Genomic DNA, 18,435 nt, shown 5'->3' on the forward strand with positions numbered 1-18,435 from the left:
CCCCCCCCAAGGGGGCTTCTCCCCCCCTTGGGGGGGAAAAATTTTTAAAAAAAAAAAAAAAAAAAAAAAAAAAAAACCCTATTTCATCCAGTTGCCCTTGATCTAATTATTTTTGGAACAATCGAAAGCTGTGCTGGTCTCTTACCGTCCACTTCAACTCACCTGACCTCAAACTTGCCAATCCTGGTGGAGGTTGTGGTCACTTCCATGGCCTCCTGCCCATCTCCCATAAGCACCTACAACACACGCACACAAATGCAAGGTTCGAGGTCACTGTTGATCTACTAGGATACACATTGCACAGTGACAAATTCATCTTACGTGATCCATGATTGGAGAAATGGCAGAGTTCACTGGTCTCTCGGTTTTAAAGTCTTGATGTGATCCAGAGAGGCAAAGACAACAACAAATATTCTAACGTCTATTTAAGAATATAAGTCAGTGGATTCACATTACAAGGTCTGTAGTATGGACAGAGTGACCAACACCTACTGTGTGTGTTTTTTTGTTTTTTTTGTGTACCTTGTTATAACCCCCAGGAAATTGTCAATGTTTACTTCAGTTTACGTACAGTATAAACTTATAAATAAATATAAGGAAATACATTTCTCATTCACTTATTTCTGTTGTTCTACTTTGGAGCGGGGGTCTCAAATGACTGGAGGGTCACCTCACAATTCCATACATATATAAATAATGACAAATCCAAGAGTTAAAAAGAAAAGAAAAGAATGTTGTCCTTTGAGGCACCGTTAGTAGTCGTGTCCCCGTCTCATGATTTCATTATTTGATATGATAGGACGAAAAACTAACTACGAATCATTTTAACTTCAGACAAAATCTAACGTTATCTGCTGAGACGCATACGCTAGCGTAAACTGCACTAACGGTCTGGACCTGTACAAAATACAACCGTCAATCGTTTTCAAAAACCCACCATTTCAATCAATCAGATGTAGCCCAGTGTCTTGACTTGAACGCCAGTTGGAAGCCCAAACCGCTAACACTCGTGTCTCCAGCGCCGAATCCGCAACCGGAAATAAGGACCGTACAACCTATTCCTACTTCCGTTATACCAGCGATTCAATATCAGCGCGCCCCCTACAGTTGACCGCTGACATTTACATTCTTTTTTTTTAGTTGGTTTAGTCTCTTAGAACTTTTTCTTAGATAGAAATAGCGTGCTTTGACGACTGTAACAAAAAAGCTCATTGGTGAAAATCTACAAAAATAAACAATTTAAATACAAAATGCCCACCAGCTGTTTTACCATTGTATTTTTCAAATAGTTTTTTTAGTTTTAGTTGTATATATATTCAATGATTAATTTCCTGAACAGCATGCAATATATATTAAAAACATTGAAATAACGATCTTCTGTGGAACAAGAAGACAAAACACCTTCCTAGAGGTTTGCCACATATTCTATATTTTCAGATATTTGAACGCTAGAAAATGTCTTACACACATCATGTCATACTATTATTACGCAAAAATATTTATAATATTTAATATTATAATATTTATAATGTTTGATAAATCTAAACTACATTCATATTTGTTTTATTCAGTATATCATTATTTTAAATGCTTAATTTAGTTCGGTTAACCTTCGAAAAGCGAACTATTTAATCGCTGAAAATTCCGCTGATGTTTGTTTTATTTATATACGTTGTGAAGAGAACGGTTGTTCGGTTTTCTCTCCGCCACACACAAAAGAAGCTCCTGAAAATGTTTTTATTTATCAAAATCTGGCATGTTTTCGTCATCGATCATCCCCGCAATAATATCAGTGCACCCTGGAAAAAGGTAGTGCCACAAACTGTGTCCCTCCGCAAAAAACCTTAAGGAGATTGAAATATCAGGTTAAGTAGTCCGTTTTTTGAAACGATACTTATCGTTAGAACATAGCCTATTATGAACGAAAATTTTATACTGTTGTAAGGAGAGTAAAAGAGAAAATACTGCAACAAAATCACTTTATTTTTTTCGGTATATCATAATCTTTCAAAAAAACTTTTACATAAATCCTCTTCTTCGGCCAAATCAGCGTCAGCGGTAAAACTAAGTAAAACAGAGCGTTTCACGTAGGAGATTTAACTAAATATAAACTATTTTCAATAATTATAGAGCGACTGTAACAAAGTTATGTTATTATTTGTATTTTATTTTATTTTGTATTCAAATCTACGTATCGCAGTACAGCTTTCCTACTTCAACAACGCTCTTTTCACTCAGCAGAGGGCGGCAATGGGAAGAACGCAAACTATTGGCTAAGTTCAAAACACCAGTGCAGGTTTTGAATTTACAGTGATTGGTTTACTAGGTACCGGCTGTTATAGGAGTATAGATGAACAAATACATGTAAAAACAATGCGTATGTGATGGTCATTTTTAGCAAACTATAATTAGGATTGAACCCACTTCCTGTAAAACTCATTCTGCTCTACTTTACATTAAAAATATTAACTAAATATAACATTGACTGGATTACTCAATTTCTCTCTGAAGTAGGTTTATTTTTTGGAGACAGAGAATAATATTTGATGTATTTTTATGCTACCTTTGTGATTTTGGACTATACAGTACAAACAAAATTGACAATGTTTTGTGTCTGTGTATTTACAGAATAGTCAGATCTGATTTAACGTTTTCAGTGTTAAATTTGAGAATCAGAAAAACAACTTTAAGACTGTGGATTTGAAAGAAAACTCTAATAGTACTTTGACTTTGTCAACCTTTGGTTGCTCCTTCCTCTCGTTACTGTGTATTTTCCCTCCTTCCTCTGCACCTGCTTCTCTCGTCTCACCTTCATTTGTCCTTGGACTAAGTACCATGTACCTAGGTGACCTCGCAGCTACAGCCGGGACAGGTGGGAGCTGTGATGCTAGTGGAGTGGAACGATGTTTTTGCTTAGTGACAATCTGGATCACTTTCCTGGAGTAGCACAAGTTCTCAAAGAAAGCAGGCACAGCAAGCAAGCACTAGTCCTGGAGCCCCCAGAGAAGAGAAAGAAACCTTAAACCACAACGAATACCAGCTGCATAAGAACTTTTATATGACTGTCAGGACAAATACTTTGTGGCATTTTAATAGACAAGCCTTCACCGTCATCCAAACTGAACTGGACAACTACGGTGGCCTGTACATTCCAAGAAGAATATGAGTCCTCTGCAGCACTGCTTCTCCAAAGCCTATAAATCAATAAAGTAACCTGGGCATCACTACTAGACTGCAAAAGCTAAAAATACCAACACATTTCCAGAACCAAATACAAAATTAATCACCATCCATAAATCATTACAGACAAAGCAACATTAGCCAAAATTCACTGTTTAAAGTAGTAGCTGTGAATGTGCTTTAAACAACATGGTAAAATAAGCTAAGCTACAGCTACTGGTATCATTTTTAACATTAAGCAAAACATGGCCGAACATGAAAATAAAGCTAAAAACAACAGCAAAATCCTTGTGCGTGTGCTCAGAATAACCACTATTATACGTGAAAGTAGCCAGTTTATACAATCAGTGCAACCTCCTGAAAGATGAAGTGAAACCAAAAATCAATATAGTGACAGCAGGGTTGCCTTTGTCAAACGTTTGTGAAGATTAAAAAAGACAGGAAGTCACCAATGTAGGAAATCACTTTCAACTACAGGTTTTCAGGTGTGTGTGTGTGTGTTCTACAGAGGAAATGAAAAGTCACAGCTTTCACATGATTAAAGAAACGTCACACATGTAAGGACTTTATGCTACATACTCACAGACATAAATGATCAGAGACATATTACCCAGAAATGACTTTTTTTATATATAAACTTAAGTAAAATACATTCACTAGTGCCACTGAAAAGCTGGGTTTAGCGCATGAGACAAAGGTAAAAAAAGAAATTCACATTTTATTTTTCAGAAATAAATATTTTTGCCCTTAAATCTACCTTGGCTTAAAAGTTAAATGTGGCAACGAGCGGGCTGCGTTTGTGTACTCAAAATTATAGACGAAAAATACAGAAAGAAGTCAGAGAAAAAGAACATTTAACATTAGCCAGAATATGACTATAAGTTAAGCCAGAGAAGGTTTAAGATCAAGAACAAAAAGGCTAAAAGGTAGACAGGAAATCAGCTGAAAGGTAAAAAAAAAAACAAAAACAAACAAAAAAAAAACAGAAAAAAACTGAGGTTATAATATAGATAAACACTAGTTGGATCGTACAAATGCAAAGCCAAAATTTTCAGTCAGACATACTCGAAATTTTCAAAGCTACAACAACGTTAGCCTTCTGCCGTAAACCCAACACAACTGTTTCACCTTGAGTAACACACTCAGAATACGAGTCAAAAGAAAACGCATAAATGAACACATAAAAACCAGTGTCTTCAGAAGACAGCTTCTGTTTGTCTACACTGATGTTCAAGCTGCTGAGACTTAACTTTAAGGACGACTGAAACAGAGACTCACTGCAGTCTAGGCTCAGAGGAATCATAACAAGAGCCGTGGAAGGAGTGTCTTCGCGAGATTTGGTGCGACAAAAAGAGTGAAAAAAAAGAGACGTGCGTGAACATTTGAAGGGTTCAGTGTAAAGGCTGTGGCGTGACAACGCGTCTGCCGTCTCCTCGGCGTGACGACACACATGTAAGTGTTGTTGTAGTCTGTACACCGTGACCTGTGTGTGTGACCTTTTGTCCAAACGACTGTTCAGATATAATTTAGACCCTGACTAACACAGGGTGGAGAAAGTCTTCATGACAATAGTTGAACACACACTAACACACACACACACTAACACACACACACAGTCACAGACAGTAAAAGCTCTCACTGTGACGCCCAGTGTTCTTCGTGGGCGGCTCTTGTCGCCGTAGAACATGTGAATTATTATATAATTATTCCCCCATGAATTAAACATGACGACCACTAACAATGACAGGGATGCTCAGTGTGTTTCCATTCTTTTTATAAGGGTGCTTAGAATCCACCGCAACCACAAGAGGGAAAACTACGATGGTCTTCGTCTCCTCAGGGACAATTAAAGACGGATGAGTTAAAGTTGTCCTGATGTCTCGAGTCGCTCTGGTACCTTTGATCTACACTGGCTTTGATGAATTCCCCCTAACTGCAAAATAGTTCACTTTATTTTAACGAAAATGTATACACAGATACACAAACACACACACACACACACACACAAAGAAAGAAATATTTCCTTTAACTTCATCTGTCCAGACATTTGTCCTAGGCCAGTGGTTCTCAAACAGTGGTATGCGCACCGCTGAGAGAACCCAAGCTCCGTCTCTTGGAGTACAGGGAAGTAATAATTGTGCTGAGAAACATGTGAGTCACTCAGTTGTTAAATAAAAGTGTGTCCTAGTCCGTGTTAACACCACGCGAATTGTGCTGAGAAACATGTGAGTCACTAAGTTGTTAAATAAAAGTTTGAAAAGTGTGTCCTAGTCTGTGTTAACCCCCCCACACACACACATTTTGTCTCTAGTCCAACAGAGTCAAAGTCGACACAAGTCAGAGTCAAGTCCCCAGGACTTTAGGTCAAAGTCTGTTCAACTAGAAGACACATGAAGGTTTAGTCCAGGTCCAGAGACGAGTCCTGGAGTCTGGTTCAACAACAGTCTCAGACGTGTGTATGACGATGGTGAGGACATTATACTGCATTAACGTACGGTGATGTCATCATGACATCATGGCTAGGAGTTTATCATTCAAAGAGTTTTTGTGGGGTTAAAACTGGGTTTCAGGAGCGGCTTTGGTGATGAAGAGCTACAAAGAAACACGTGTGAAATTGTGTGTGTGTGTGTGTGTGTATATCAAACCACAACTGTTTCCATAGGCTTCGACCCCTGTACACACAGCTTTCATCTGTGCACACACTCACACTCACACACTCTCTGTCTCTCTTTCTCTTTCAGACACACAAACAGAAATTGTTCCTCTCTCTCTCTCTCTCTCCCCCTTCCTCCTCCCTCCCTCTCTCTCTCTCTCTCTCTCTCTCACTCACTGACAGCTCCTCTGCGCCTCAGAACTCCACAGGAGCCGGAGCAGGAAGTACGCACTTCAACCTGCTCTGACTCTGTGGACACTGGACTGTGACCTGTGTTCCTCAGGAAAACCAAAGACCTTTTTCTTCATGGAAACTCTGTCCTGAGAAGAGAAGAAAAAGAAAAAACCCGTCTTCCTAGAACAGTGAGTATCAGCTGTCACTTCACTCTGTTTACTTATATTTAAAAAAAAAAAAACAGCTCAGAGTATCCACACAGACAGTTAGGATTTTTAGTTCTTTCTGTGGATGTTGGGTCCTCAGAGTCTTCAGAGTTGTGGAGGTTCAGGTTCAGACCCAGTGTTTTTGTTGCAGCAGAACCTCACCGTGTGGTTTTGGTCCGGTGCCAGTGAGGCTGATGGAGCAGACACGACCTGCTGCAACACACACCACACTAAGAGCACTTCAGCAGTCGTCTGCTGGTGCAGGGTAGTAATTTCCCTGTCCTGCCAGTCTGTGTGTGTGTGTGTGTGTGTGTGTGTGTAAGGGTGTTACTTTTCAGCAGTAGAGTCTGTGATATCTACTTAAAACGTAGGAGGACGAAGTTGAGGAGGAGGAGGAGTAAAAGTCAGGTTATAAATGCCCTGCAGTTTGATTAGCTCCTGTGTTGCTTCTTTAAATGTAGATAAGAAAATATCATCCCACACTCTCTGAGCTCTTTAACAAGTTTACTGTGTTATAAGAACGAGCTGCAGACGGACTAATATGACTGTGTGTGTAGAGAGGACGAGGCTGTGGAACAATGTTGTTTTCCTGGTGGTATGGTCCAAGTGAAATTACAATTTGACTCATGGTTCCCGTCAAAATGTGTCTGAATCTGAGATCAGGTCATAAATCCTGGGTCTGAGGTGAGTCAAAGTTTGGGTTTTAAGACAGAGATGAATCACCAGGAAAGTCCAGGAAAAATAGGCGTGAAGTCAAGTCCGGTCTCAAGTCTTGGCAAAAAGGCGTCGGAATTGAATTTCAATGGCAGGACCTGTAAAAAGATGTTGACAGAGTGAAGTCATGAGTAGAAGATACTAGTACTTTTTTTTTTCAGTTTTCAGATCTCCTGGTCTAAAAAGACAGTTTGTAAACTGATGCAGCGTGTGATTGACAGCTCATTAGATCAGTTAAAGGAATAAGTTTGACCTTTAAATGTCTATTTGTGTTCTTTTACTGACTTCTAGAAGAACCAGATGAAGGAATAAGTTTGACCTTTAAATGTCTCTTTGTGTTCTTTTACTGCCTTCTATGGATCAAGAAGAACCAGATAAACCAAATTAAAATAAGGGTTAGATGTTGTTGAGCTGCTTGGTGACATATGACTGATCGACAGAGACAATATTAATTCTTTACCAGGGTTAATCCCCGTGCACGTCAGTGGGTCGGCTCTGCAGGTGTCGGTCCAGTGAGACCTTCCAGAACCCAAGACACACAGAGAGATGTTTACAAAAATAGTCACCTTTCTTTTAATGTTTAAAAAAAAGTTGAGTTTTTTCTTAGAAAATTCACGTGCTGTGGAGAGAGGCTCACTGCAAATGGAAATGTCACGTTAGATTTGTCAAAGCAAGAAAATCAAATCACCAAAATCACATCAGTGCTGCCTTTCATGAAGAAATTTGAATAAATTCACCTGTCGGGGAAATTAGAGTCTTGGCTTTGAGGCTAGCTGACTGTCCTGGTCTCTCTCTCTTCCACACATGCACTCACTCACTCACAGTGAGAGAGAATCAGGAAGTAAGGGCATTTGAGTTTGTTTGGATCAAATGTCTTCCTCGGCCTCATCGCTGTAATCTGATTAGAAAAGTGCAACTTGTTCATCCAGGCGGACCAGCAGACCGACACCTGTTCCTTTAAGAGAAGTCAATGGTTACTTTACAAAATGTAGTGATTAATCTTTTCATTTAAATCACTGTCAATCAACACAGGTTTTTTTTTTAAATCTGCAGTAAATAACCGTACTGTGAACCCTACTGTATCAGTTCTGGTGAAAACATCTGTGAAGTTCTATGGAGAGAAACAGAGGATAGAATTTCTCATCAAAACTGATATTTTCCTTTTTGCATTTCCTATATAAAACAGTTTGGTGTGACTTTAAACACACATATATTGTTAAAGAAAAAAAACTTACTTTGCTGTAGTTAGTATTTCTTGATCATGTGAAGTCAGCTATTATTACTATCCTTTGATGAAGAGAGAGACTATGAGGAGTTTCTATTTTTTTTTCTCAGATGCTGACTCGGTGGTGGATGGTTTCCGGGGGTCTCTAGGTCACTGCTGTCGCTGCACCATGGAAAGAGAGGGCTCTTTACGGAGGTAACAACCTCACACACATCCCGGCATGACCTCATTCATTCATTCATTCATTCATTCATTCATTCATTCATTCATTCAAACATCCCTCTCTTCCTCCTTTGTTCTGTAATTAGACTCCAGCCTTTTCCTCCAGCAGCTATTTCTGTTTCCTCACTGACAAAAGCAAAAAGTATTTTTAGTCATATATTCTTTTAACAACAGCTTCGCCGCCTTACTGTTTTATACATTCACAGTTAATTTCCTACCGTTCCCTGTAGCACGTCGCCTCTTCATAGGTGGTTTTTTGCAACTCATTCATTCTTCATATAGTTTCATGCACATTTTCTATCTTCCGTTTTGTCCTCTGTAGTGTGGAAAACTTTTTCACTGAAATAAAACTTTAGAAAAGAACCTTCTTCACAGCACTTTAGTGTGTGTGTGGTGACAGAGAAACAGACACAGAGAGAGGGAGAGAGAGAGAGATCAGGGCTCCTGTTTCTCACACTGACATATTTATGTGCAGTTGAACTAAGATCCAGGCTGGTAGACCTTCAACCCACGCACACACACACACACACAGTCCCATCATTTTTCCTGCCACATTATTCCTCAATCCTCCAAATTTTCCATGACCTCTTCCTTCCCACTTGCCAAACAGTTATTTTTCTTTCTTCTACCTTTCATTCCAACGTCAATTCCATTATTATGAATTATTTTCACCACTGAAGTGAACGGTGGACGTAGTCGATCTAAAAGGCAAAACAAAAAAGAAACGTGTGTTAAATGAAACCACACAATCAGACGGTGACTAAAACCAAATACTGAACACCATTGTTTGAGTTGAAGGAAATGGAACAAGTGTCATCTTTAAACTCTTCTCCGCCCATCTGGCAGCTCTTAAACCACAAATAGTTGTTTGTTCTCTCTGGCACCGGAGCACTGAGAGGTCACATGGTCACAGACTGGCACAGGCTGGTAGAGGAGGGAAGGAGAGAGAGAGGTAAAGAGAGGGAGAGAGGAGATGAAGGTGGAGGAAAGATCACAGAGGAGAGACGACAGAGAAGACAAAGACACACTGTCTCCATCGCTGATCAACTTGTTCAAATGTGACACACACAAATACATACAACAAATAAATGAAAACTAAAGTAAACAAAATGCCTTAAATGCAAGTATTTCCCCCAACATCTGGTACCATGTGCTAAAACGCTTATCATCATACTGCTGTATCTTTGTAAGTCAAATATCAGTCAGCATGGCATACTAAATACTAAAGAAATAAGAAAATGTAAAACAAAAAACCCAACAACAAACCATATACCTTTGCATGTCAACGTTTTGGTCAGAATACAAGACCTCTCTCCTCTGGATTAAGTTCTCATAATCATGCCTCTAAAACAGGTGATGTTAATATTGTTTTAGTTTCCACTGACAAATTTTCAGACTGGAAAGACTTTAATATTTATGAAATCTCCTCCTGTGTCTCTCAGTCTCTGCTCCTCATGTTTCCTTTTCTTCTTATTCCTTTCATTTTTCACACCTTCACATCATCTTTACTCCTGCTTTTCTCTCCTCGTGCAGCTGTTTTTCTCTGTCTTTTCTACACTGACTGACTTTATTTCTGCTGAGCGCCGTGGTAAATTAGCTTAGGTAAACATGAACAGATGGTTAATAAAGTCTGGCTAATGTTTGCACTTAATTAAAATTGGAACTGTAAAGTAAATTATCTCAAAACAGTGTCTGACTAATTCAACTTTGAAGCCTATTAAACCCAAAACACCTGTACCTGTAGGACAGCCGCCATTTTTAGCTTACGTTGTAGCTGTCTCTTGGCTAACCTTTGCTTTCCTTTTAGCTTTTTATGGCTATTTATCTTCGTACATTATGTTGTTATCGCAACTTTTTGCTCCATCTGTTTACCAAACTTTTGCTAACGTTAAGCAGCTGTTTTCATTTCCTTTAGCGCTAACATAGCCAACAAGCTAATGTATGCTTGACTGTAGGACACAGCAGGTCAAACATAAGCTATTTATAAGCTAACTTCTTGCTGTCCTTTTAGTTAGATTTTGCAGTTTTTAATCTTGTCCATGCAGACTCCATGTGGTTGTAACCATTTGTCCTGGTACCTTTCTCCTTTTTGGAATTTGAGGAGTCTCCATAGCCGCCTGAAGTTGGGCAACAGTTCCACCTCCAGTCTGACCGACCTCTCACAGTCCAAAACCTCAGCAGGAGGAGGAGCTGAGAGAGGAGCATCGACTGGAGGGTTGACGGAAGAATGCAGCAAGGACAAAGGGACCCAACAGAGGAGGGCTGGGGCCAACGCCACCTGGAACAGGTCAATTACACACACAGAGAATTAAAAATAAGAGTGTCTAAACATTCATATTTGTATTGTTCTAGCTTGACAATAAGTAAAAAATCCTGTATGCTGTTAATGCTGCATGTTGCGTTATACTTGCAATATTTTGGGCATGTGATGAGGCAAAAAGCACACCATAGATCTCTGCTGCCATATATTAATATATTAGCACGACTCTAGGGTCTGTGATGGTTGAAATATTCTATTTCCATTCTTTTTCCCCCCGCTCTATGAACAACAGCAGTTGGTGTTGAAAATTGAATGAATTAACGTTATCCAAAGAAAATCTCCACTGTTGCAGGCCACTGTGTATGCCTTTTAAATAGGAAGCCCATATTTGTTTCACGCCCATATGCACATGCATGCATATAAGCAGTAACTGGTCCTGTCATCCCCTGAGGGTCCATCTGTATCTGTCCCGTCCCTGCACTTCTTTTTATTTGACCACATTCTGCCTCATAAGTTCCCTTTTCATTTTTCATGCCTGTTAAACCGTAACCTTCTGAAAAGAAAGAGCTCTCAGTTTGCAGCGAGGTTGCAGCTCAGGTCTTACAGGAAGAGGAATTGTCTGATCCATCTGACTCCTGTCTCACACTCTTCTGCCGACTTAGTTATTATTTCTATTGACATTTTCACGACTTTAACCACAACACACTGCTTTTTTTATCACGTCAGTACAAAGAAAGTGTGTATATGTCTGTGTATTTATAACTACAGTCAGTACTGTACTGTTTGGCTGCCCCCAAGGTTCAGCCTGTATTTCTTTGTTTCTTTGTACTTTTACATATATGTTTGGGGTTTTCACACCATAAAGGAGTTTTTAAAACAAAGTAATTTACTTAAGTCTGTTTTGTTTTTATTTTTCAGCATCCACAATGCAGTGATCTCTGTTTTCCAGAGGAAGGACCTGGGAGAAAACGAACTCTACACATTAAATGAAGGTGTCAGGTAAGTGTTTTTGTTAATCCATCCATCCAATCAAAAAGCTCTACTCCAATTAGTAATGAGTTATAATTTTGCTATTTTGAAGGATTCAATTTAATTTTGATGCACTGAGGTTTTTTAAGTCTAAGTCTAAGATAAGTAGAACTTTTAATAATTTAGCTTAATGTAGGTTATTTTTGGCCATATCATTAAGGTCATCCAAGCTATTTTCCTGTTATTTCTTTATTCATATTAACATTTTTTAAATACGATGACAGGGAAAAACAAGGAACTGAAACTGACTACGTTTTTTGTTTGTGTATTTTATGGTCAGCTGCCTTAATCTCTCCTTGCTCTTCACTGTCCCGTGATCAGTAAGACCTTGACCTAGCTAGGAAAGATAGTGACGGGTCAAACTTACACAGGAGTCAGTGCCAGGTGTTTGTTGTGTAAATAAAGCTTAGCCGAGGGCCGTATTTTGCACACCTACAGGAACACATAACACATGTTGCGATGATGGTAAATATTCACACAGCAGATGAAGACGGTCTGACACCGGGTAGTGTTGTATGAATATAAAAAGCAGCAGAATCTGCCATATATAAAATATATATATTTTTTGATGTGCTGTTGCCTTAGGTTACATTAGTTTATTACTCTTTCTTTAATTTCCATACCTATCACTTTAATTTTTTATTTTGTAAATTTTACTTTAAGTCACAATCACAGTCTATCTGAAACCACTTAGCTGTGACTTACAAACATTACAAAAAAAAAAAAAAATCAGGCTGTGACTTACAAACATTACAAAAAAATAAAAAAAAATTCAAATTTCCCACAGTTCATGATGACCTTTTAAATTTGACGTAGGAAACGGAGGTGTTTCTTCACGTTTCTTAATGTTTGTTTTGCAGGCAGCTGCTAAAGACGGAGCTGGGCTCTTTCTTCACTGAGTATCTACAGAACCAGCTGCTGACCAAAGGCATGGTCATTCTAAGAGATAAGATCCGCTTCTATGAAGGTACGACACACACATACTTGAAAATCACACAGATCCAATGTTAGAGGATGTTTATGGATTTACCTAATATATATTTTTATAAGGAATTGTAGTCAAAAATGATGGTTGGGATTTAAAAAAAAATCCCAAAACAATGGCTTTCCCGGAGATAAAGAACAGTTTTTGTCCTGAAGTGTGAAGCACCTCATTTAACAATATAGAAAAACATTAACTGACACATGTTGTTGCTGAGGTTAAACCATGACAACTTAAGCCTTGCCCCGTAACATTCCTAAAAATGTGTTTAGATAAAAAGCGTATTCAGCCATTCATGACTTCTAACAGCCGATCCAACTCCCCCAACACAACTTATTGCTTCTCTTTTAAGATACAGTGGCTGTTATCACTACTAAGTGTTTCACTACCCCCTCCAGAAAACAGATTTCAGGATAAAAAAAAATTCTACTCAAAAACAACCAAAACACTTGCAGAAGTGAAAATGTGAAAAACGTGTGTGGGATTATTCTAAAAATAAATGAAATAACCAATAACAGAAGCCTAGACAGCTTTTAAAAAGTTTGATTGAAGATACTGTGTTGGGTTATACTGCTTTGGTTCAAGACAACAACTTATGTAAGTGATTCATTTCAGGAAAACACAGAGTGACATGTTTTTATCTAGTGCTGAGAGGCTTCTAATAATTGACCAAAGGGCCAGACACAGAGTTAACCATTTAACACTTGGAACAAAGAGTTATTTCTTGACTGTCTTTAACCTGGAGTGAAGGGCACTTTTCACTAGGCAGACACAGACACACAGACACACACACACAGACAGGCCATAGTGAAAAAAAGGCTTAGTTTTGCTTCTTCAGTTGCGGTAAACGTGTGACTTTTTTTGAAACACCTGTTAAATGAGAAATGAAAATTAATGATCTCTACACACGCACACACTCACAGACAGACATACGGACACATCCTTATAGTCGCAGGAAGTGATACTTTACGTCAATTCTAAACCACAGCCACACCCACACATTCTGTTTTGTTTCATGTACAAAAGTCACATTTAACTGTTTAAATAAACGAAGACAGATACTCTGTGTTGAAAATATTCAAAGACAAATATCAAAGTATTTACCTCCCAGTCCACTTGTCCATGATGTAACTACTTTGGGTACATATAAGGAGCTGAGAATGTTTATGAAGTTTAATTTGCTCTTTCTAACGTGCTTCCCATAGGTCAGAAGTTATTGGACTCGCTGGCCGATACTTGGGATTTTTTCTTCTGTGATGTTCTATCTATGCTACAGGCCATCTTCTATCCTGTGCAGGTACACACACTGCAACATGTACACATCACTGAAAGTTCTCCACACACCAATCTGACTGATATGTGTGTGTCGCCAGGGAAAAGAGCCTTCAGTGCGCCAACTCGCTCTGCTCCACTTCAGGAACATTATCACCTTAAATCTAAAACTGGACGAAGCTCTGTCTCGACCCAGAGCCAGAGTTCCTCCATCTATAATACAGATGCTGCTAATACTACAGGTAAACACACCCAAAAACATGACTGAACTAAAATATATGAACAATCCCAATTTTAAACCCCAACTCCAAAACCACAAATTAAATTTAGAATCTGAAAATACACTTGTGATAAAAACCAATAGTATTTTCTGAATACAGCTACACCAGGACACACACACAGGGCAACGTTCAGGCCTGGTAGAGACTGAGGAAGTGGGGAAAAAAACAACACAAGTTTTTTTTTCTATGCTATGGGATCTCACAGGAAGTAGAGCCAGTGTTAATGTTCTATTTCCCATGACCACCTAATCCCCTGTGTGTGCGTGTTTGTGTAAAACTGCTGGTTGTGTGGATGTTTACGTACATTTGAGAATCTCCCACGTTTACACACACAGCATGTTGTCGTGACAAGAAGACACAGAATCCGTCCGTCAAACCCTCTCGTCTCGTCTTCAGTTCAAAATATTTTCCTGTACAAACAGAAGAAATTGTTGGACTTATTAATACAAGATGAGTGACAATAAAATTCACCTCATTTAAACCACGACAGCATACAAATATTTCTTCCTTGTAAGGTTTAGAACTTAGTTATTTTTATAAATATAAATATATTACATTTGCAGAACTATGAAAACAAGAAGAGGTTTTTGGAGCTAAATAAATGGATTTCCAACTAATTTAAATTAGAAAATAATTTAAACTGTTTTCTATTTATTGTTTTTGCATTAAATTTAACAAAGCTCCAAGTGCTGAATGTTTGTGATTAAAGAGACAAAGTCTGCAGTTTGTTTAGTTTCAGCACAACGGACAACCAGGTCAAAGATGAGCAGCCTACACACATGCAGACACAGGCACGCACACAGATATTGGCACTATGGTAGGATCACATCAAAGAATACAATTACTAATATGGTTAAGACTTTACAATTAAACAATTTTTAAACTTTTCTGTTTGAATGTTAGTCAAAATCCGACCCAGAACCTTTCGCATGGCAGGCTGGATTAGTTCCCCTGCTCTGAACTAGCTGCCTCCAAAATGCTTCAGAAATGAAATGTCACGGTATAAGAATGCATTAAAGTCTTTTTAGTGTTTCTATAATGTAATCAACAAATATATGGTTCATAGATGGTAATGAAAACACGGCGTAGGTTTTAAGATGGTAAACCCAGGCGTGAACCTTGTGTCGATTCCTCTTTCATCTGTTAGTCATTTCTCTTTTATTCTGTTCAAACGCTGTGACGCCACTTCACTGACGTCTGCTGCACTGATGTGGTTTCTGTCTACACTGTGGTTTCCAGTCTGCGCGGCTACAGATCAAATGTTCTCCTCATTTAAAGACCAATATAACTGGTGATTAGGACGATGGTTTTCAGTACAAACTTATAAATAAAAAAATTAAAAATAAAAAGAAGTACAGACTTACAGCAAAGTGAACTTTTCTTTCATTTCACCTGCTCAGATCCGGTCATGTGTCTATGTTTCCTGGCAACAGAGCTGCAACGAATAATTTTTGGTCTCATTAAAAACCAGGAGCTTTGAACAGGCGATAAACACGGTTTGACATTTATAAAGTAAAAGTGAAAAGAGAAAATTAGGCAAAATAAACTAAAATTAGGTTGGGGTTTAAAACAAAATATTAAAAGAAAGCAAAAAAAATGTTGACAAAGGGACATTTAATACTCAAAATAATTTTTTTCTTCATTGTTTGGGTTCAGGGTGTCCACGAATCTAAAGGTATAACAGACGATTACATTCGTCTGGAATCTCTCGTCCGGAAAGTGGTCTCGCCTTATCTCGGGACTAATGGATTATATTCAGATGGATCCTCTAATCCACACTGCTCCACCTGCCTTTTAGGTGTGTATGTATTTCAAAGGAAAATTCTGTGCAAAGAAAGAAGGAAAATGGAGTAATGACACAAGAAGTTAGTGTTGGAGTATTTTAAATGTTTTTTAATCTGTTGTAGTCTGTGTGACTTGAAATGAACATACATCATTAATTACATGTAATGAAATATAATGATGTTCTAGCTAACAATTTACTACAATTCAACATTGGAGCGTTTTTTAAATTGTTTTTGTTATTTGCTGCCACCTGGTGGAAGAGTATTTAATTTCTCCACTAGCAACTGTCGCATTGGTGAACGAAGACCAATTATTTTCAGTAAATAAATCTTAGTTTTGCCAAAGGACAGTGGTCGGGAATCATTTAACTTGAGGACAACTACACTGGTTTAGAAGAAATGTGTATATTTTAAAGTCAATTTATTTCTACCTGATAAAAATGAAAAAGAAAATACAATCAGGCATGTCTTACCTCAAAGATCCAAATTCTTCTATTTCTTCCACAGGATTTTTTCATAGGCTCTCAGTTGTGTAAATGTTCCTGACCAGAAGTTCAACGTTCCTTTATTCTGTTCGTTAGTTACATTTCATGTTTTTGTCTCTCTGCAGAAAAGCGTTTGCAGCGCTCCTGGTCCTCTGGCCCAGGGAACTCCCCGGCTGCTAAAAACCCAGTGGTTCGTTCTAAGAGCTACAACGTCCCCATGCTGACACCTGTGGTTGAGTACGACACAGATTCCCCAACAGGAGTGGGAACAGGTATCAGACGACACTCCTTCTCAGAGATTACTTCCTGTGTGGAGGAAAGCAGCTCTGTAGCTGAATCAACCACCAATGCTGGCAGTAACAGCGGAAAATCCTGCCTCGCAAACCACTCCACAGCTTCTGTAGAACATGTGGCAGATTCAGGTAGGAACATAACACCTGTATACTGTATATATATATATTATATATATACACATACATACATATATATACACATATATAATTTAAAATCATATGTATAATATAATAGAAAAAAGCAACAGAAGATGAATCAAAAACATGTTATTTACTACTCAATAAAACATTGTTTACCCATCTTTTTAACAGACATAGTGACCTCCAGCCATGTTCCTCAGATCAACCACAATCTCCTCCTTAAGCAGCTGCATCCCTCCTTGGTCATCCTCCCAGATTTTTGCCCTCACAAAGACACACACAGCACCGGATCACTGGTGTCGGACTCACCTTTGTCCTCCAGAGTCCTGGCTCCAGACACTAGCTCTGGTCCTAGTCCGTCCTCCAGTCCTGAGATGGTGGTGGACCATATTCAGGAGTCTCTGGACTCAGAGACAGAGCCAGATGGCATTTTTCTGAACTTCAGTGCTGGGGGGTCAACACACAGCAGGGACAGTGGCAGACAGAGTGTGGCCTGACACACACACACACACACACACACACACACACACACACCAGCAAACTCATCAAAGATGATACTGAGCCATTGTTGACATTCCTCACAACGTGTTTTTCTAAAAAAGAAAATTACAGAAAACAATCATTACATGTACTGTTTGTAACAGATTCATAATAAATTATTTTTCTAGACATCTATTGCTCAAAAGCAGTATTTTTTTTATTATGACACTTTAACTGGTGTTCTACAGAAACATCCAGAAACACTCCAAATATGCATAATGAAAGAGCAGAAAAAGAAAATTAACTTAATCCAAATTGTCTATTTTCTGAGAACGCTTTAAGTGAATATAGAGTTAACTAACTGAATGTTTTGTGCCATTGAAATTGATCTATTTGTTTCCACTTATTGTCAGTGAAACTTCTTTTGCATCAACGTTGTTAAACATACTGTATGTGATGTATGAATTTGTCAAAGAAACACTATTTATGTGGTATTATTTTTGGGCCATACGTTATTTTCTACGTGAAAATTTTGTCGAATAAATAGGATTTATGGTGACAAAAGAATTTAAGAAAATAAAATCAATAAACTTAATATTTATATTTAGCCTCTGGTAACGTTAACAGTAAACCTTAACAAACGATGGTATTTTTGTTAGTGTCTCAATTTGAAATTTTCATCATGTCAGCACTACTTAAAATTAATTCATTAGAACTTTAGCTTTTGATATATTTCTTTAATTTTAGCAACATTCATTTGTCAACTTACTTGTTCTTTAATCGGTCAATCACGTTTTCCAAAATGGTCGCCATTAGAGAAAAGTGCTGCTACGAACCGGTTTATTCCGGAATTAAAACAAAACAAGTCACATTTTCAGAACTCTTTGCACTCAAAAAAATATATATATAAACGTATTCTACCTTTAAACGTTTGCCTAAATAACTCCGAATACTAATTAATTAAGACAAATCCTACTTGGAGAACATTTAATCGCTATTAAATCAGACGCAATAAGTGAAAACTTCACTAACAGTGCCCTCTCGTGTTGACCTT

The 18,435-nt window shown here is 38.2% G+C and overlaps 1 protein-coding gene and 2 long non-coding RNA genes across 6 annotated transcripts in view; 1 reads left to right on the top strand and 2 right to left on the bottom strand.

Annotated features, from left to right (window-relative positions):
- The window catches only part of LOC112487386 (uncharacterized), a 1,802-nt gene extending 740 nt beyond the window's left edge, over window positions 1-1,062 (bottom strand). The window contains exon 1 of the long non-coding RNA XR_003050440.1: window positions 163-1,062. This is a non-coding gene — a long non-coding RNA (uncharacterized LOC112487386). The remainder of the gene's footprint in view (window positions 1-162) is intronic.
- A 4,930-nt stretch (window positions 1,063-5,992) lies between these two features.
- Window positions 5,993-17,988, top strand: LOC103382796 (proline-rich protein 5-like). Of its 4 annotated transcripts, none has more exons than XM_025057251.1 (10): window positions 5,993-6,195; window positions 8,263-8,347; window positions 10,467-10,661; window positions 11,553-11,633; window positions 12,524-12,630; window positions 13,851-13,942; window positions 14,019-14,159; window positions 15,855-15,996; window positions 16,593-16,889; window positions 17,073-17,988. In XM_025057251.1, exons 2-10 carry the CDS (start codon window positions 8,322-8,324, stop codon window positions 17,396-17,398), a joined length of 1,407 nt encoding a protein of 468 aa, XP_024913019.1. In that variant the 5' UTR covers window positions 5,993-6,195; window positions 8,263-8,321; the 3' UTR covers window positions 17,399-17,988. The 4 variants fall into 4 exon arrangements, with proteins under 4 accessions (XP_024913019.1, XP_008313930.2, XP_024913020.1 ...); XM_008315708.3 differs by having other exon boundaries at window positions 5,994-6,195; window positions 10,476-10,661; XM_025057252.1 differs by lacking the exon at window positions 5,993-6,195 and adding an exon at window positions 6,246-6,897.
- On the bottom strand, window positions 6,905-8,275 carry LOC103382794 (uncharacterized). The gene is made up of 3 exons (XR_003050223.1): window positions 8,163-8,275; window positions 7,247-8,038; window positions 6,905-7,180 (listed from the first exon to the last, which is right to left on the bottom strand). It is a non-coding gene; the product is annotated as an uncharacterized LOC103382794 (long non-coding RNA).
- Window positions 17,989-18,435: the final 447 nt, after the last annotated feature.

The sequence above is a fragment of the Cynoglossus semilaevis genome, chromosome 8, assembly GCF_000523025.1.
Source record: "Cynoglossus semilaevis isolate Cse_v1.0 chromosome 8, Cse_v1.0, whole genome shotgun sequence".
In the NCBI taxonomy this organism is placed as follows: domain Eukaryota; kingdom Metazoa; phylum Chordata; class Actinopteri; order Pleuronectiformes; family Cynoglossidae; genus Cynoglossus; species Cynoglossus semilaevis.